The 20,925-nt window shown below is 41.1% G+C and overlaps 1 protein-coding gene across 2 annotated transcripts in view; it reads right to left on the bottom strand.

Moving 5' to 3' along the window:
* Positions 1-899: 899 nt before the first annotated feature.
* Positions 900-20,925, bottom strand: part of Smc1a (structural maintenance of chromosomes 1A) — a 44,774-nt gene continuing 24,748 nt past the window's right edge. The window contains exons 16-25 of one of the 2 annotated variants that reach the window (XM_005358889.3): positions 19,457-19,598; positions 14,398-14,543; positions 14,153-14,306; positions 13,203-13,313; positions 4,285-4,441; positions 3,748-3,902; positions 3,477-3,628; positions 1,845-1,914; positions 1,509-1,619; positions 900-1,166 (exon numbers count right to left, since the gene is read on the bottom strand). In XM_005358889.3, coding sequence (XP_005358946.1) covers positions 1,083-1,166; positions 1,509-1,619; positions 1,845-1,914; positions 3,477-3,628; positions 3,748-3,902; positions 4,285-4,441; positions 13,203-13,313; positions 14,153-14,306; positions 14,398-14,543; positions 19,457-19,598 — 1,282 coding nt within the window. In that variant the 3' untranslated portion in view covers positions 900-1,082. The remainder of the gene's footprint in view (positions 1,167-1,508; positions 1,620-1,844; positions 1,915-3,476; positions 3,629-3,747; positions 3,903-4,284; positions 4,442-13,202; positions 13,314-14,152; positions 14,307-14,397; positions 14,544-19,456; positions 19,599-20,925) is intronic. The other variant, XM_026784785.1, reaches the window with a different exon arrangement.

Below are 20,925 nucleotides of genomic sequence, written 5' to 3'. Positions count from 1 at the left end.
TGACCTCTGCGACTGAGCAAATGTTAAAGTCATCATACCAGGCTTTATTTCCTCAGCAGTCCCGACAGCCAATGAGGTTAGTTCCTGCTCAGATCTTAAACACGCTAGGCTGACAAGTGCCTACTAGGGCTTAGTTCCTGACAGCCCAGCTTGGGGCCCAAGCACAGTTATGTGTGATTGAAACTTCTGGCTTCCTGAGGCTCTCTATTAATCAGATAAGCCTTATCTGTGCCCTGGCCCTTTCCGGATAACCAAAGCATCCAACACCTCCCAGAGGTGATGGTGCCTTCTGTTCCTTTTCAAAGAGGGTCAGAAGCCCTTCCAGGCCCAGCAATAACAAGACTTATATTCGGAGGGGCTGCTATCTGGTGGTGCTCCACACATGGATAAGGTTTTTAGTGAGAGTCTGACATCATGATGAGATAGGTAAATGATAAGCCCCATGTTACAAATGAGGGAACTAAGGCAAAGAAAGGTCAGATGATTTGCTCCAGCAACAATTAGTTAAGTGTTAAAAAGTAAAAAAGTAGAACCATGGTCTACTCTTAGTGCCTTACTAAACCTTACTAATCTGTCAAGATCTGGCTCAAAGTGAGCTTTCCCACAAAGCACGGAAGTGATAATCCTCCTCTCAAGGAACTTGTGATATTTAACTAATCAGAGTAACTGGTTACCTTACCATTTCCTTACCATTAAGAGATGTTCACTGATTCGATTCAGTATTTTAAACACAGACCCAGACAAATAGAGGGTGTTCATTCTGTGTCAAATGAACAGGCACACGAAACAGTGAACGAGGGCAGTTCAGTGGCTGCCCAGGACTCCTATGAGGTCCCAGGTACTTTTGTCCACTTGGTGTGCTGTCACCCTATACTCCCTTGAAATAAAATTCAGTTATGCTCCTTTAAGTCTGGTATCCAATATTTATTTTGCAAACAAATCACATGCACACATAATGACACATGTCCACATACATAAGGGAGCATGGTGCCCAGAGAATTCATGATAATGGGTGATGAGAGAGATCCAGGAAATACACAGAAGGCCAGTTCTGAGATCCAGACAAGAGGGTAGAATTCCTGCTACTGTTCGTTGGGGTTGGGGTTGGCATCTGGGTACTTGGTGAGGTCGAAGGTCAGAACTTTGCTGATCACACAGTCCCCTTGCTGAAAGAGAAAAAAAATATCAAGAGAGAATTAAGAAAGGTATACAGCCTGGAACCAGGGGCGGAAACTGCCTCCCTATGTATCTGCTCAAAGGCCAGGCAATGGTTCTTTCTGGGAATGGAGAAAGGATTCACTCCTGTGTGCCTTCTTTCTTTGTCTACCTCTAAACTTTCCTCTGTCTTTACTGCCTGGCTAAAAATTCAGGGCAGGGCTCCAAGAAGCCTACATGGCTGCTCAGGACCTGATTACCTCCACTCCTCCACCCTCCCACGGCTGCTCTCTCTTCCTGCCTTGGAGAGTTGGGCAGGAAAAGGGCTGGCTCCTGAGCCCAGCCCACACTACCTCAGGATAGACTCCAATGAGGCTCTCAGCCTTGGTGTAGAATTCCTCCTTGAGAGAGATGACAATGGCCTGGAAGTTGCAAGTTGACTGCTCCTTGATGTAATTTGCCACCTGTGGGAGGGGTATTCAGCAGGGCTTAAGACCTAACACTCCCATTTTCCAGTCAAAGTAAGGGAGACTAAGAAAAGGCTATTGATTATCAAAACAAGGATGACCCAGTCTTCCAGGCACATAGAATAGATGAATAGCTAGAGCACAGTCAGGAACTGATCTCTGAATGAAACCCAGTCCCAATTTGGGAGCTTCCCGCCCAGACCTCACCTTCCTTGCACTCACCTTGCCAATGTTGGTATTATCCAAGGCAGCATCAATTTCATCCAGGACAAAGAAGGGGGCTGGCTTGTAGCTGAGAGGGAATGAATAGGTGAGCTAATACTACAGAAAGAGGGTAGCAACAAGAGTAGGCCAGTCCCATAGCCGGAATAGGGCAATTGCATTCAGAGACCAAATAACCCAACTCTGAAAATTACAGTGGCCTAGGCCCCCGAATTCCCTCCTCGATATCTGGTTCTGTGTGCCATTGTCCCCCCAGGACCATGAAAAACAGGGCCTTTTCCAGGAACTTCCAGGTTGGCTGGGAAGACAACTGTCTCCAATGAGTAAGCTACCTGTGGGTCTCCTATATCCCAACATATCACACTCTGCCATGCCTCCTTACCTCCATACATGCAACAGCAGGTTCAGCCTAGAATATTTGCTGGGTTCCTTAGCAAACTTTTCTTTTAAAAAATTATTTTATGTGTATAAGTACTTTTCTTGAATGTATATGTGTGTACCATGTGTAAACCTAATGTCTACAAAAATCACAAGAGGGCACTGGATTCCCTGAAACTAAAGTTATGGATGGTTCTGAGTCAACAAGTGGGTGTTGGAAACCAAACCTAGCTCCTCCACAAGAGCACAAGTGCTCTTCCTAACCACTGAGCTACCTCTCCTGCCCCCAAATGTCGCGGCCACCCTCGTCCCGCAAGGATGACGCGACCACTGGAGCTCTTCTCACTGCAGTTTATTCCAGGACTTTATTCACAGCAATCTATCTCCTTCTCTTTCTCTTCCCCTCTCTCCCCGGGCAAACCTCTCCCAGCCCTTAAGTAGGCACGGGCTGCCAACCCCGAACTGCCAGGTAGGCACTGCCCATAGGCCCATGCATATGCAGGCAGCTGATAATCATTGCGTGATCATAGCATAGGTCAGGCCTTAGCCATCTCAGGAGTTGATTATACATCTCCATCAGGTGTGACACCACGCAGCTCGTTATACCCAAAGACTACTCATTTTTTTCGCCTACCCTTAAAAACCTTCCTTGGCCCACACACACTACAAGTTAGGTGTCCCTCCTCTGTGTACACATGCCACCTACACTACTGTCTGCTTATGTGTCTGGCTTCCTCTAGTCTCTGAGCTCCTTCGGCCATAGATCACATCAGACTAACCTGTCCCCAAGCTCCCGATAGAGTCTGGTACAGAGTAGCACTCAAGAAATGCTCACGAAGTGATGCTGCATACTCAAACACTAAGTTCTAGGGGGTCATGTTTAAGCACTACTGGCCTGGGATGGGGAAATATCAAGGTATGCCAGACGTCAAAGATGGCTTCCCAGAGGGAGGGGAGGAGAATGAGGAGGTATGTCAAGCCAGATATGTACAGAAAGTGCCTATTAGCTAGCGACCATCTGAGGAAAAGCCTAGAAGTGGAACTAAATACATGCAGGAACCAGGAGGCTAGGTTGAGTGGATAAGGATAGATGGGGAGGACAGGTCCAAAAAAAAACTAAGTGCTATAGTAGGCAGACAGGGAATCCCAAAAACACCTTCACCTATGTAGACCTCTGTATATCCTTTGACCCCAGAGTCTCTGGTTGCCTCAGCTCTGCCTCTTCACCAACTGCCCTATGAGGCAGAGTCTTACCTGTGGATGGCAAAAAGCAAGGCCAGAGCTGCAACTGTCTTCTCCCCGCCTGACAAATTGTCCATAGGCCGGAAGCGTTTGCCAGGAGCTACACAATTGTAGTTGATGCCATCCAAATAGGGCTCTTCAGGATTCTCAGGGCCCAGGAATGCCTAGGGGATGACAGAGGGGATGAGGACCTGGTATGTGTACATGAGCATGGTGATGGGAAGAGGGAAGACCAACTGAAAAAGAATGGTAGGAGCTGGTTGCATAAGGGGCTCCAGTCTACCTGGGCACTGCTGTTTCGGGACAGAGCCTTATAGATCTCATCAATGTTGGTAGCCACAGATTCAAAGCAAGCATTGAATCGGTCAAAGCGCTCCTTCTTAATCTGTTCAAAAGCCTGCTTGGCCTTCTTTGCTCGCTTTCTTGCTGCCTCAAACTCTGCCAGAAAAAAGAAGATCAAATGATGATCGCTCAGGGCCCTGGGTTCTGCCAAGGTTGAGAACCACACCGTGCCAAGAATCACCTGTAAATGAAAATTCTAGGGACAACCTAGAGAGAAAAATGCCTGAAGAAAGCCCCACAGGGATCAGTATCCAGTGAGTTGGCCACCGCAGTCTAGTCCTAGAGCCGCACAAGCATGATTTCTCCATGAGCTATACCAGCTATCTTAGCACCATCATTGCTCCCCAGAAAGCGAGTAGATAATCCCCACTGTTCAGGGTACCCAGCAATTCTGAATATCAAAGTATGTGAAAACAGAGGCTGGTGTGTTATCACACCTTCAGTCCTCTGCTCCCATCTAAAGCCCAGCAGGTCTTACCATCTGAGGTCTCCTGGAACTTGTCTCGGACACTCTCCAGCTTTTCCATGGCCTTCATGTTGGGGGCAGCAATCCGCTGAAGCACACTCTGCTGTTCATTCAGCTTTTGCTGCAGTGTGTTCATCTCTTGCTTGATTTCCTCCTCCGCCTGTGCATCCTGTAACCCCACAGCCAGCAAACAGTAAGGAGCACCCGACCCACGTCCAGACCACTTGAGAGATGACCAGAGCTTGGGGACCTGCTCCTATGTAGAAGGCAAGCTCTTCTCCAGCTCGGCGTCTTTCACAAAATCCAGCTTGAAGTAACTGTTCTGTCACTGGAAATTCTAAGTGAATGTGGCTTTCTCACCTTAGTTCTTCCTCTAGATCTTGCCAACCTATTTGTCTCTGGAGGAACAGCTGCTAGGGGCCCTGTGTGGCTTAGCCCGAGCCATGAGTCAGCACCATCCCAGGGTGACCTGAAACTCCTCACAGACTGCTCTGGCCTCCACTTACAGCTCCACGATAACTAGTGCAACTCATGCTTTCCTCTTAAATCATTGTATCTGAGCAAATTCCACTCCATTTTGGTTGGGGACCCCTTACAGCTACTGTAAATGCATGTTTGAATTTGTGCCTCACTGCCACTTTTAGTTAATAACTACTTTAACTGAATAGCCACCAAGAGCTGTTCCTGTATTCACAGAATTCAAGGCACTAACAGAGAACACAGCTAAGTAAATAATCAGAATGGTGCAGGATTAATGTAAAGACAGTGACAAGCAGTGTTGAATCAGCACACAAGAAGAGAACCCGATTCAGACTCTGCGGTCAGAGAAAGCATCTGGGCGTGTGTCTAAGTTAAAGCCTACAGGATGAACAGTAGATGAAAGAGCAGACATGGTTTTGTATACAGCTGAGAACATCACAGTCAAAAGAGAGAGAGGAGGTGCCTCGTTGGTTAGTCACTGAATTAAAAGCAATCCAGGAATAATCAACTTTAGAAGTCACCCCCTTTAAAGAACCAATATGGCACTATTAACAACTTGTGCGCAGACATAATCACGCTTGTGCACTAACAGAAGCATGCTGGGGAGGCACAAAGAAAGAGAAGCTAGAGAGACAAGCAAAGGACAGATTATAAAAGGCTGTACAAAATATACATTTTTATCTCAAAGGAGACCAATGTGATTTAGAGAGCAAGAAGGACATGAATTTATTTACATTTTAGAAAACTCTTTTGAAAACAGAGAAGAGCTCTGGTATATTTGAAGGCTAGAAGACAGCATTAACTCTCCTAGAACTAAAGTTACAGATAGCTGTGAGCCATCACATGGGTGTGAGGAACGGAACTTGGATCTATTGCAAGTATGGTAAATGCTCTTAACTTTTAAGCTATGTCTCTAGCTCCAAAACTTATATTCTAGTAAGCTATTAAACCTAAAAAACCAAAAATCTAAATGAAGTTAATTTCTAAACGCACATGATTCATCATGTACAGTGAGGCTGACACCGTAATTAACCACGGAGACAAGCCCAGGACCAGTGAACTCAACAATAAGTTTAATCAAACTTATTATTAGTTTGGGGGGGAGGACAGGGTCTCATTATATAGTCCTGGCTGTCCTGGAACTCACTGTGTAGACTACACTGTCCTCAAACTCACAGAGATCCACCAGCCTCTGCCTCCCAAGAGCTGGGATTAAAGGCATGAGTCACCATACCTGGCAAACTTTAAAGGAAAATCTAATGTCAATACTTGTTAAACTGTTCCATGAACTAGAAAGGGAAGGAACATTAGCAATTTCATCCTTTGAAGCCAACCAGCACTACCATAATGCCAAAATCAGGTAAAGATGATGACAAAAGAAAACTATAGCTCCAATGTCCCCGGTGAACACAGACACAGAAATTTTCAGGAAAATACTTACAAACTGAATTCAAGAACACATCAATATCATACATCATGAATGAGTAGGTTTCATCCCAAGGATGCAAGGCTAGTTCAACATATACAATCATGAACTCACAATAACTATGGCTACCTGTACAGAGGCAAGTGAGACAGTCCTTGACAATAATCAGTAATAGTGCTTGCTCATGGGGCCATGACCCTTACTGCTTACTGAGCTTCTGAAAGAGGTGAAATCATTTTCTCCAGCTATGTACCCAGTGCTGAGACTACCAAGCTCCAGCAAGTAGCTCCAATCTGTTCATTTGGACAGCCCCAGTTACTCACTAAGTCACAAAACAAGTAGACATGAACAAAAGAAAAAGACTTATAAAGCTGAAGTGGGGTGTGTGTGGTAAGTATGAATTATATACATGTGTGAAATTGTCAAATAATATTTAATTATTTTAAATGTTAAAATGAAAAACTGAAATACTAATAATTAAAACACACAATAAATGTAACAATGTAATCTTTTTAGATTTACTTTTAAGGTATTTTATTAATTCTTTGAGAATTTCATGCATGCATACAATGTATTTTGATCATATTGACCCCATTCTTCCCCTTACTCCTTTTAGATCAATGGTTCTCAACCTAAGACTATCAGAAACACAGATATTTACACTACAGTTCATAATAGTAGCAAAATTACAATTAGGAAATAGCAATGAAAATAATTTTATGGTTGGGCGACACCATAACGACAAACTAGCTGGGTCGAAGTATTAGGAAGGTTGAGAACCACTATCCTAGATCCACTTCACTCCTTCATCCCTCAACTCCCTGTCATTTTTCATAAATTTATTCAAAATTTTTCTTATATTTTGTTCATATTCTTTCCCCTCCCCAACTTCTTCCTACCTAGCCAACTTCATGTTCTTTCTCTCTCAAAAATAAATAAACAAATCTTTTAAAAAAAAAGAAACATCAGCAAATCCCACTGAGTCCAGTATGTTCTGTCCATATACTAATGAATGTGAGACCATCCACTAGAACATGGTCCACCTTTCAAATTTATATTTCCTTAAAGAAAACTAACTTTCTCCCTCAGAATTTACCAACCACTAACAGGTCTTTAGCTAGATGTGGGGGCTCGTGCGCCTTTTATACTGGAATGTATTTTTTGCTTTTTAATTATGTGTATGAACTTGTGTATGGGTTTGTACACATGAATGCTGGTACCCAGTGGAGGAGAGAGCTGTCAGATCCACTGAAGCTGGCATTACAGGTGTCCCATTGAGCTGCCTGAAATGGGTGCTAGGACTTAAACTCGGGCCCTCCGCAAGAGTGATGCAGGCTCATAGCCGCTGTGCCATCTCTCTAGCTGACCATGCTAGAATGCTGACTGCCTTGCTCTTATACAGAAGAACCACAGCTGCTGGGTGTGCCTGTGTACACGTGAGTGCAGGTACCCAAGGAAGCCAATAGTGTCAGATCTCCTTCCAGCTGAAATTATGGGCTTCTGAGCCACTCGACATAGGTACTGGAAACCAAACTTTGGTCCTCTGCAAGAACAGTAAGAACTCTTAATTGCTAAGCCATCCTTCTAGTCATGCATATAAATAATCTTAAGGACAAATACACGATTATTTCTATATAGATATAGAAAAGACATTTAACACAGTTCAATATGCCTTTAAGATAAAAGTCTTAAAGAAATTAGAAAAAAAAGAAACATACCTTAAAACAATAAATGTTGTATGTGACAAACCTACGGCCAACATTATAAAATAGAGAAAAACTGAAAATATTTCTTCTAAATTTTGGAATGAGATAAAGAACTCAACTGTACACTCTTATTCAATACAGTGCTCAAAGTCTTGCTAGAACAATAAGGTGAGAGGAAGCCATAAAAAAGCATAAAAATAGGAAACAAAGAAGTGAAAATACTCATATTCACAGACATGACTCTGTTCTTGACCATATACATTCTACCAGTAAACTCTTACATTAAATAAACACTTTTAGTAAAGTTATAACATACAAAATCAATATACAAAAGTTAGTAGCTCTCATATATATCAACAACAAACTTCCCGAGAGAGAAATTAGGAAAAACAACCCATACATAATAGCTTCCCCAAAAATAAAGTACCTAGGGAAAAGGATGCAATGAAAACTTTAAGGCATGTAAAAAAACAAAAGACGATACCAAATGACAGAGAGACCTTCCATCCTCCTGGACTAGCAGAATTTATGCTGTAAAAATGGCTTTTATTACCAAAAGTAATATACATATTCAATGCAATTCCCATTAAAATTCCAACAACATTCTTCACAGAACTAGAAAAAAAATCTAAAAATTAATGCAAAAACACAAAAGACCACATATAGTCAAAGCAATCCCAAGTGGAAAGAGCATTGTTGAGGGTATTATAATATCTGACTTAAAACTGTATCACACCCCTAGCTAGGAGCTATTGGCAGTTGATAGCTGCTAGGAGAGAAAGAGCCAGTTTTCTCCTAGCAGCCTGATCATACTGTAGCAAAAGGCCACAGCTCCAAGAATACTGAGGTAGCTCTGACTTTATTTTATGGGTTTATAAAAAAGGAGGAGGAAGAAGAAGATGGCACCAAGTTGGCTGAGTAGGAAAGGATGGCTGGATCTGAGAAGACTGAGGAGGGAGGGTGAATATGATCAAAATACACGGCATGGAATTTTCTTCTTTTTTTTATTTTTTTTTATTTTTCGAGACAGGGTTTCTCTGTGGCTTTGGAGCCTGTCCTGGAACTAGCTCTGTAGACCAGGCTGGTCTCGAACTCACAGAGATCCGCCTGCCTCTGCCTCCCGAGTGCTGGGATTAAAGGCGTGCGCCACCACTGCCCGGCCTTGGAATTTTCAAACAAGGAAAAAAAATGAACACAGAGCGATGAAAACAACTTAGTGATGGCACGAAAACAAGCACGTAGACCAAAAGAGTAAGACAAGAGACCGAGAAACAAACTCACAGCTATAGCCACCTAAATTCTGCCAAAAGCATCAAGAATATATCTTTTACCTTAAACAAAAAAACAAATCAAAATGGATGAAAGACTTACTTTCAAACCTCCAATTCTGAAAGTGTTACAAGAATACACTTGAAGTTACAGGTATAAACAAGAACTTTCTGAATAGGACTGAAACAGCACCAAAAATAGTCCCAAGAACCAATAAATGGGACATGAAATAAAAAAACAGATTCTGCTCAACAAGAGAAAGCATTAGAACACACAGCCTATACACTGGGAGAAAACCTTTGCCAGTTAAGCCTCAGACAGGAAACAGATATCTAGAATATATAAAGAATTACAAAGAGTAAAACACCCAAGCCACAAAACTGCCAATCATAAAAGGGTTAATGTAATAAGCAGACAGTTCTCAAAAGAAGAAACACAAATGACCAATAAATATTTCAAAAGGCCCAGCAAGATGGCTCAGTGAATAGGGTACTTGTCACCAAGCCTGAGTTCAAACCCCAAAATCCACAAGGTGAAAGGAGAGAACTGACCTTAAGAGGTTGTCCTTTGACCTCCATATGTGTGCCATGTGCCATGTAAGTATATATCTATATTAAATGTTCACTACTGTTAGTCAGCAGGAATGCAAATTAAAACTACTTTGAGATTCCATCTCACCCTTAGTCAAAATGATTATGATCAAGAAAGCAATAAATGTTGGTGAGGCTATGAGAAAAGAACAAATTTTACTCAGTGCTACCAGGAGTATAAATATTGCCATTAAAGAAATCAATATGGTCCCTCAAAAAATTAAAGATAGCTGGGCATGGGGGGGAGGTACACTTTTAATTCCAGGACTTGGGTAGCAGAGGATCTCTGTGAGTTTGAGACCAGCCTGGTCTACAAGAGCTAGTTCTAGGACAGGCTCCAACGCCACAGAGAAACCCTGTCTCGAAAAACCAAAACAAACAACAACAACAACAACAACAACGAAGGTAACAGGAAGGAAGCGTGGGGGAAGGTAACAACATGTGACATGAGAGTGGAAAGAAGGCTACTGAGGTGGAGAGAGCAGAAATGGGGAGAGAGAATGGGAAAACAAAAACAAATTTTGTAGAAAAATGCCATCATGGTTAAAAAAAACCCTACACTGAAAAGTTACAGCCATGTTGAACAAAAATTTATGGGAAGAAAGAAAATAGAATCCTATTTGAAGATCTCTACATACTGCTGAGGAATAATCTATAGAATTCGCTTAAAAGCGAAAATGAAAAGTATATAAGAGTTTCCTATTATCTAAAAGAAGGTGAGACTATGGATGCAATTGCATGCAAACATATTTGCATTTTAAAACCACAACAAAGAGGCAATAAAAAACCAATTAAAAAGTGACCTAGTGATGAAGAGAAGGGAACAAAAATAGAAGCCAGAATTTTCTTCATGTACCCAGTTTTATTCTTTTCATTTTAGAACCGTGTGATCCTGCATAGTTATGTTAGGTAAAAAAATTATTGGGGTACAAGATGTTCAGAAGATGATAAAGCACCACTCTAATGATTAGTTGCTAATTAATGACAAAGACAAAAGTGTATGCTCAGCAATGAGTAACCTGGCAACGGACACTTTTAACTATGGGACTAAACTCAGCATCACTAGTTAGTAATGGACAAATCCTGATAGGATGTACCTCATGGTAAAATACAATATAAAGCACAATACCTCTGTACGGTGTGAGCCCTCACATGTAGCCCTAGAGCTGAACTATCTTTTTTTTTATTTATTTATTATGTATGCAATCTTCTGTCTGTGTGTATGCCTGCAGGCCAGAAGAAGGCACCAGACCTCATTACAGATGGTTGTGAGCCACCATGTGGTTGCCGGGAATTGAACTCAGGACCTTTGGAAGAGTAGGCAATGCTCTTAACCACTGAGCCATCTCTCTAGCCCCGAGCTGAACTATCTTACCAACCATCTGTATTTTCTTCACAAGGCTCAGGAAAAAAAGAGATTAAGTGTGCATGTAGAGTGAAAGTCAAGGAGAGAAGCAAAATGAGAAACCAAGTATGATCAATTGGATCAGTGAGTTGGCTGAGATTGACAGCCTAAGTTTGATCCCTGGGACTTACATGGGGGCAGGAGAGAATGGACTCCATAAAGCTGTGCTTTGACTTCACACTCATGATGTGATATTCACACAGACATCATATACATACATAGGCACAATTTTTTAAAAAGGGGGGCTAGGAAACAAGATTTTTCAGTGAGAATTAGAGACACAGACTTAAGGACATGATGTTAAACTGAAAATTTCAATCTTAATTAGAAGTACCAATGTGAATCCTGCAATAATTTTATTTTTTCTTCATATCTACTTAAGAGTTTTAGAAACACTAAGTTGTCAGCTGTCTTGAGCACTCCAGTGTCCAGACGGTAGTTACTAAATAGTAGCATTTCCCACTGAATAAAAGAGTCAAGAACTTCTCAGGGAAATAGCTCATTCCTGGTCTGGGGTAAATGTATAGAGGTTGAGCCTAGACATATCAGGAACTAAGGAAGATGAACAAAGACTACAAATTATTTCTTAAAGGTTTAGATATTTCTCTGAGGGTTCACCCTCAAAGTGTCTTCTCCATCTCATCTCTGCAATGGGTTCAAAGCTAGAGGCACACATCTGATTAGCTGATTGGTTTCTCACTCTGTACCAGTGTCTATTTTGCTCTTTTCTTTGCTCTACTAGGGACTGATCCGAGGGCACTGTGTGACTGGTAAGTACTCTACCACTGAGTAATATCCCTTGCCCTCTCTGCCCTTTGAAATTTCCCACCCAGCTACTAAGGAGACTGAGGTAAAAAAAAAAAAAACCTGCTTAAGCGCAGGAGTTTGAGGCCAGCCTGGGCAAAAGAAGAGACTCTTTCTCAAACCAAATATAATAAATGAATGAATGAATGAATAAATAAATGAAAACCCTAACCAAGACAGACTGGGACTAGGACAAAACTGAACAAAGTGTTTCCTTTACAACTTGTTTTTGGCTACTATTTCATTACAGCAATAGAAAAAAGCAAATAAAAACTTGAATCCTGACTTGGACACAGAGAATGCAAAAACATTTACTGAATATTAGATAAAAAAACAATGCTATTTTATTGTATATGATGGTATAGTATATTTTCTTATGAGCCCTCATATTCGGTAGATACACGCTGAGGCAATTATGAACACAACAATGCTTCAAATTTGCTTTAAAACAGTCTCATAGTAGAGGTTATAAAAAACAAGGTCTGCCATATGTCACTAACTGCTCAAGATGGGTAACTGGTGCCTGGTATTCATTATACCATTTTCCTTACTTCTATGAATATTTGAAGTTATCCATAAATTAAAAAAATAATCATATTTTCCCTGGACATAATAATAAAAAAATAGACTACAAAGCAAAAATATTTTGGAGACTTGTTCCTATAGGAACCTATGTGAAGTGAAAGTGGCCTGCGCTGGAGAGATGATGCAGCAACAATAAGCAAGCAAATAATACAGAATACTCACCGTCTTTAGAAGGTTAAATTGATAGAACTTGGTAAATTAGTCAATCATGCAGAGTAAGTGTATGTCAAGAATGAAGCTCAGATTTTTGTTTCTGAGCATGTGAGAGGTACTGAAGGGGAAGTCTGGGGAAGAAAGCTGGAGTTTGAGGTAAGCTGTGGGACTAAGTGTAGAGATGCCAGCAGAGGTGAAGACAGTGAAGGAGATAATCACAATGATAAGGGAGAGCAGTACCTGAAGCAGAGCCCCAAGGAGCACCTAAGGTCTACCTATTTACTGCCGTTTTCTTCTAGTTCTGTGTGCACCTGGTCTTAGCTAGTACATACATATACACATACATGCATACAAGTAGGGATATGGGCAACTGAGGGTGCAAGAGACTCCCAACTCAAGTCATCCTTAACCAGATCTTTCCTTTTTAGCCACAGATTTCATCTGCCCCAGATAGGTAAACATTTCTTGGGACAGCTGAGAAAATGCCAATGCCTCCCAGCCACAGTTCTTACCTTCAGATCCTCACACAGGTCACCGTAGTCAATTTCGATGAGGGCCTCTCGAGCATAGATGCTGGATGTTCTCTGGGAACCACTCACTGACTCCTCTCCCTGAGAGCTACCCTGCAATGTTGAGACGGAAGGAGAGGCAGATGAAGCAGACTGACCATCTGTATCCCTTTCGAGAATAGGGGTTCCTTTGAAGCTTTCAATGTCTTTGAGAAAGCACCTTGCTAGATGACAGAGGCAGGGGCCAACAGGAAGGTCCAAATTGAAAACTGGGCTCTATAGCTCACCAAGTTTCTTCATTTCTAATGTGAGGACAATGGCCAGCTAACAGAGCTATAGTTACGATTAGGAATGATTGTCATGGCCTATCAGTGTCTGCAATACCAGTGTTCAAAACTTCTACTGAATTAAACTGAAAAGCTATCTGGGAAGAGCTCCTCACGACCATCTTTCGCTTCCAATTGATAAAATGCCACAGTTCTTCTGATTTTTCCCTACACCTAAACTTCCTTACCTCTGCATTGCTGATGTCCCCTATCCAACCCTCTTCTGGCCAACCTCCCTCACTGCAGCTAAGCTAAGTCTCCTCAGGCTCTCCAGTTTCCTGAATCTTCCTCTGCTCTTGACTTATGTTCCTTAGTCCTCACTCCTACCAATGTTCAGTATTTGATAAAGGTATGAGCTTAAGACCTTAAGATTATTCAATCACTTCATTATTTTTCTGACCAATCACTAGCTTGAAGCTCTCCTCTCAAGTCAATGTTCCTCTCATAACAAAGCCTGACTTCACTACCTCCACCTTGAGACATCTCTTTTGCACCCATCTTTACTTACATCCCTGCCAACTCTTTGCCTGTGCTTCTACCTGATGCCTACCCTTCGCAGCCATTTTTCCTTTTCTATCACTGGTAAGCTGCTCACAGATCACTCCCACCACCCACCATAATACTCACTTCTTCCTGACTAATATCATCCATGGTGCCCTTTGACAGTGGCAATTTGATGTCCTGCATCTTGCAGGCCTGTAGCAAGTTGTGGCGGTCACTGCGTTTCTGTTCAAGCTTGGTCTCAATGGCTGTCACCTCCTTCTGTAAATGAGTCATTTCCCTAAAAAGGTCCAAGTAGCGATGTTAAGACCCAAATCTGAAGGCTGCCTGCTTTACCTACTTCCACCCCGCCCAGGCTGCAATCCACTCACTTATTGGCTCCCCCAAGCTTCTTGCGAATCTCTTCCATCTCATGGTTCTTGTCATTCACTTCTGATTTTTTGGCCAGGTGCTGATTCTTAAGGTCCTGTAGCTGAGCCATGGTCTCATCTATTATCTTCATGTGTCTTTGCTCCTCCTGGTCTCGTCAGGGGAATAAGGCAAGAAGTGAAGATACACCTTGAACTTTTTCCTTTTGTGTCACCCTTCCCAATAGGCAGTTTCTTGGAGTTGTGTGTCAATGATCTCTGCTTTCACACAACCCCTCAGACTTCTTTTATCCTTTCCTACATCATCTGGTGGCCTTGCCCAACTACAATTATGTAAATTGTCTACTATAGAGAGTTCAAACTATGGAAAAATAAAGGGGAAAGAATGGAGGATTCACTCATAATCCCGCCAGCCAAAAAGAAACAGCTAACATTCTAGCATATTGCCTCCCTTTACAAACAACTTTAGGGTTGAAATTACATTTTATCTTTGTATCATAATCAATGATTTTCTTCTTTTTTGTTTTGGTTTTGAGACAGGGTTTCTCTGTGTATCCCTGGCTGTCCTGGAACTCACTCTGTAGGTCAGGTTGGCCTTATATGCCACAAGTTTATATCAAGTGTCTTCCACAATCTATTTTTTAAAGATTTGCTTTATTTTTAATTATGTTTATGTGTGTTGAGCATGTACATGTGAGTTCAGGTGTTCAAGGAGGCCAAAGTAACTGAATGTCTTGTAGCTTAAGTTACAGACATTTGGGGGGGGGGAGGTCATGTAACCTGGGTGCTGATAACCAAACTCAGGTCCTATAATGAGCAGTATGCACTTTTTTTTAAGGTCTTTCCAGAAAGGGTTTCTCTGTGTACCCTTTGCTGTCCTAGAACTCACTTTGTAGATCAGGCTGGTCTCAAACTCAGAGATCCATCTGTCTTTGCCTGCTGAGGGCTATGAATAAAGGCATGTGCCACCACACCAGGCCAGTATTCACTCTTAACTGCCAAACCATCTCTCAAGCCCTTCTACCTTATTTTTTTAAGACAAAAAGTCTCTCACCGAACCTGGCACTCATTCTGCTAAATTAGCTATCTAGCAAATCCAGGAATCCTCTTGTCTCTGCCTCCCCAGCACCGGGATTACAGAAGTGGAGCACCATACTCAGGTTTTTATGTAAGTGCTGGGGAGCTCAACTCATGCATGTGGAGCCAGCTTTTTATCAAATGGATCATCTCCCCAGTCCCCAACATTTGTATATTTAAATTTGTACAAGCAATATAGTGTATTTTCTGAATAGATACTAACCTGGGATTACCACTAGAAAGCAGAAGAGGACTGGGGTTGAGAGTAATCAATAAAACAAGAATTACAGTCTTACGTAAAATGTTCTGATTTAGGGGGCTGGAGAGATGGCTCAGCGGTTAAGAGCATTGCCTGCTCTTCCAAAGGTCCTGAGTTCAATTCCCAGCAACCACATGGTGGCTCACAACCATCTGAAATGAGGTCTGGTGCCCTCTTCTGGCCTTCAGGCATACACGCAGAAAGAATATTATATACATAATAAATAAATAAATATTTTTAAAAAATGTTCTGATTTAAAATGTTTAAATTTTTTTTCCTTGTCTGTATGATTGTATGTATCACATGTGTACCCTCAGAGGTCACAAGAGAGTATCAGACCTCCCTAGAGCTGAAGCTAACAGTTGTAAGACACCTGATGTAGGTGCGAACACAGAACCTAGGTCAAGTGGGAGAGTAGTACTCATTCGTAACTGCTGAGCCATCTCTCCAACCTACATTTTAATTTTTTTCAAAGAAAATTCTTTTTCTTTCTTTCTTTTCTTCTCCCCTTTAATCTTTATAAGAATCATATAAAGGGAAACATGTTGGGCTGGTGACATGGCTCAGTTGGTCGAGTGTTTGCCTCATAGGCACAAAGCCAAGGATTTGATCCCTAGCACTGCACAAAACTGAGTGATGCTACATGCCTATAATCCCAACATGTGGAGGATATGTATTGAGTTTGAGGTCAGTATAGGACATGAGACCTTGTCACAAAAAAAGAAAATACAATAGAATTTAATCCTCAAATAACTTCTAAAAATAATAAACACAGAGAACACTAAAGCAAATTATGGCAACACAATAACTAATCAATTTTGTGGATGAGAGTTCTTTGACAGTCTTCTACATACAGATTTTTATATTCATGGATTCAATGGGATATCAGCATTTGGCAAAAAGCTGTACTATGCTATGTGTGCAGGTGCGTACCTTTAGTCTCAGCACTCAGGAAGCAAAGACAATTGGGTATCTGTGAGTTTGAGGCCAGCGTGGTCTACATAGAGTTCCAACCATCCAGGGATACATAGTGAGACTGGGTTTTTTTTGTTTGTTTTTTTTAAAATGTATTGAATGTTTAGATATTTTTGTCATTCCTAGATCATAAAGTATAGCAACTACTTAGACTGCATTAGATATAATACAGAGATGATTTAAAGCATTCAAGAGGATGTGTATATTTTACAGACAAACAATGTAGCATTTTATACAAGGCACTGGCATTCTAGTGCTGGGGGTGGGGTAGAGGTTCCTAGAAACAATCTCCTGTGAGTATCAAGCGAAGGCTGTACTATTCTGACATCTTTCTGCTAACCAACAATTATTCAAAATGAAGCAAAAAAAATGAAGTAAAAAGTCACATATCTTGGAGCATCCAAATGCAAATTTAGTCCTGTCCATTATTTTACTACCTAATCTGCAAGTGTATGTAAGATTGCAGTAACACTATTCTAGATCACCAAGGGTTAATGAAGAAGATACACAAGCAACAAATACAGGTACAGAAGTCAAGTGGTAGTTCAAACCAAGAAAACCAAATCATCTCAGGAAGAAATGCTATAAGGAACAAGGGTTTCACAGTAATTTAAAGAGAAAGAATATAAGGAAAGTCATCACAAAAACCACAGTGATACAGGCATGCCAAACAGCATGATTGCGACAGACACTAGCATAGTCATACCATGAGATGGCTGTGTGTCAGTAAAACATCATCTGTTGCACTCAGTTTATGTGGCTAATCTGAATTTAGGGTCAGAACACTTGGAGCTATGCCTCTAATGGTACTTGCCAGCCTGTTCTTTCACTGCTGCTTCCTGCTCGTCACCTTCTTTGTGGGCTCCCGGAAATCCTTAAACCCCCACCAGCATGTTCCAGGCTAAATCTGAGAAAGCTGTTGAGGGCATTTATTATAAATCTCAAGAGGAAGCGAGCAGATGATGAAATGCTGTTCACCTGCAGCCACTAGAAACAAGTGGCTGTGGGCAACAGAAATATAGAACAACTCAGGTCCATTAGACCTCAAAAGCAAGGCTAAGTGGAATCAGTAGAACTGCTAAGGAAAATGCATAAAAGCTTCTGTTGACAAAGTAGAAGACTTAAAAAAATGAATATTAAGAGAGTAATTTGGTTGCCAGCCAGGCATTTAACCTAAACTAATCTAATCCAATTTCTTGTTTTTATCAAATACAGGATGTCTGAAATAATGAAAATATCTTATGGCTCACTCAGCTGGTTGGTGAGGCCATATACTGATCAAAAATACAAAAACAATCAGCTTTTTAGGACAGTGTTCTAACAGATTAAAGACTGAAACGATTACTGACCTTCTCTAAATCATTTTCCTCTAACATTTATTAAAAGTATACAAGTTACCCTTTCAAAATCCAAATTTTATTCATTTTGCTAGTATTTAATTTGTAAGTTTGTCTTGGCTTTTGGTTAGGCATTACAAACACATACTTTTTTTGAGATAGGGTCTCTCTACATGGCCCTGATGGTCCTGGAACTTACTAGTTAGACCAGGCTGGCCTTGAACTCAGAGTCCTCCCACTTCTGCCTAGGGTTAAAGGCGTGTGCCACTACACAAACACTCATTTTTATATTTAAGTAATAACAGGATTTAAGCAGCTCTGGCTATCTTGAAAAACACTTTAGCTTTAAATGAGATCTGTATGTTACTAAAGTTTAAAGGCCACTAAATTATGTAAGTACATAATGCCACATAATTTTCTAAATTCCTACTTTTCAAGGGGCACTAGGTAGTCTCCAACTTGGAACTATGAATAATGTTTATAATAAACATCAATGTGTTTGCACAAAGCTTTCTCAGCACTCTGGATTACCTCCTCGGGTATTACTGAGAGGCCATAAACACACTGTGAAACTTTTTGATAGATGGCAAAATGTTACATAAGAATACTGGTCTCGGGCTGGAGAGATGGCTCAGAGGTTAAGAGCAGTGACTGCTCTTCCAGAGGTCCTGAGTTCTTTGAAGGAAAAAAAAAAGAATACTGGTTTCCTGCACCATATGAGGTACTGAGAAGTGTTTTTGGTTTGTTTTTAATTTTTGGACAGTGTGAGGCTAGAGAGATGACTCAGTGGTTAAGAGAATGTACTGCTCTTCAGTTCTCAGCACCGACATCAGACAACTCAAAACACTACCTGTAATTCCAACTCCAAGGGGATCCAACATCTCTGACCTCTGGGGGAACCAACACACACATGTGCACATAACCACATAGAGGCTTATACATGCAATGTAAAATAAAAGCTTTTAGATAATGCAGAGCAGGAGAGAGATGGCTAAGCAGTTAAGAGGGCATACTGCTGTTAGAGAAGACCCAAGTTTAATTCCCAGCACCCACATTAGGCAGCTCACAACTGCTTGTAATTCCAGTTCTAGGGTACCCAAGGCCTCTAGCCTCCATGAGCACCTCATGTACATATACCCAACACGGACAAAAAAAAAACCCACAAACCTTTAAATGACAGAATATAAAGTATACCCAATGCTGCTTTAATTTGTATTTCTTTGATTCTCAGAAAAAAAATACATTAATCTTGTGAGCTACTATCCTTTGGAATGTTTGTTTCACATACTCATTTCTCCCCATTAAGGTCTTGGTGTTCGTCATTAAATGAACAATGTATAAATTATAGGTATTTACTTGTGTGCATCACATCTACTCCAATTTTCCCCTTGACTTTTTTCTCTCTCCTTCCTACCTTCTTTAGCTTTTCTATCTCGTTTTCATCCTTTTTCACGGTCTGCTCCCACATGTGTACTTTATCCTGGTCTTCCTTGAGCTGGTTCTTCTCAAAATCCAACTGGATGCCCAAGCGAGTCTTCTGATTCTCAAATTCCAAGCTACAGAAAGAAAAAGGAACCAGACTCAGCACTCAGGGCCTCTCAGTTACTACCAAAGTCTCAGTTGCCATGGCTCCATCCACTCACAAGTACACCAAATTGTGTCCAGAAGCTGGAACTCTATTATAAGACAGAGAAATCTAAGCCAAAGTCCATCTATCCCCCTTTAAACACTGGAGAATCCACCGCCTTCCCAATTTACTAGAAGACATGAAAAAGAAAAAAACAAGGTTCATCTAAAATCATCAGTTATGAGTTTGATTTGTCAAGCTTCTATGTACTTTATGTAGATTATCTCTATTTCTCTACTCAACAACTCCCATAACTAGGAATTAATGCCCTTACTTCTACACAGAAAACAGGCTAACGGGAGGGAAAAAACTGTGCCTAAGGCCGCAAAGCTAACAGCTAAGCAAATATCACAAATGGACTGGGATCCAAGTCTAACATCAGAACCTATGGTCTTTCCTCTACATCATTATTATAATTCTTCCACCTGGACGGAGTGCAATCTCAGTTATATTCTCTATATTTCTCATCTGTAGATTTTCTTATTGAGTTAATTATGTATAAAGGAACCACTCAGTATACTTTAGCTACCATCATCAATGTGAGGAATATTGGCTATAATCAGCTCATTTTTACCCAACAGTTTCTATTCTTTCTAGCATCCTAAGCTCTGCTGCAAGATTTTAGAAGCTCCTAAAGGGGCAGAGCTTTGGTAGTATAAGACAAAGAAAACACTGAATTCCTGCTATTTTGCTAGTGTTCTTTCCCTTACCTCTTCAGAAACTCAAAGTACATTAACAGCATATAGACACTAGCAGTCAAGCAGGGCTAGCTTTCAACTGCCGCACCAATCTTCAATATAGTGTGATAGATGCTGCCAGATGTCATGCTAGCAACTAAACCTATTAGTCACTATAATCCAAATGGAATGTAATTAACTCTACAGTTTCGAGGTATGTAATTTTTAGGCCAATCTCCTAAGTATAACTTATAAAGCCCTTGGTGATCTGGCCCCTACTGACCTTTTCACCTCCCCTGCCTTCCTCCTGATCCGGTTTTTATGTTCCAGGCATTCAAAGCTACTTAGTATTCAGAACAAGGCAAGGCATGCAGGCATGCTCTGTCACATCTCTAGACACGTTGTTCTCACTGGCTGAAACTCCTTTTTGTCCCTGCTTGGCTGGCTAAATCCTACTCACTTCTCAGATCTCTAATTCATCACTCCTTGTTCTTTTTTTTTTTAATTTATTTATTTATTAAAGATTTCTGTCTCTTCCCCGCCATCGCCTCCCATTTCCCTCCCCCTCCCCCAATTAAG

Source organism: Microtus ochrogaster, chromosome X, assembly GCF_000317375.1.
Source record: "Microtus ochrogaster isolate Prairie Vole_2 chromosome X, MicOch1.0, whole genome shotgun sequence".
Lineage (NCBI taxonomy): Eukaryota > Metazoa > Chordata > Mammalia > Rodentia > Cricetidae > Microtus > Microtus ochrogaster.
This window is presented reverse-complemented; position numbering and strand designations above follow the sequence as displayed.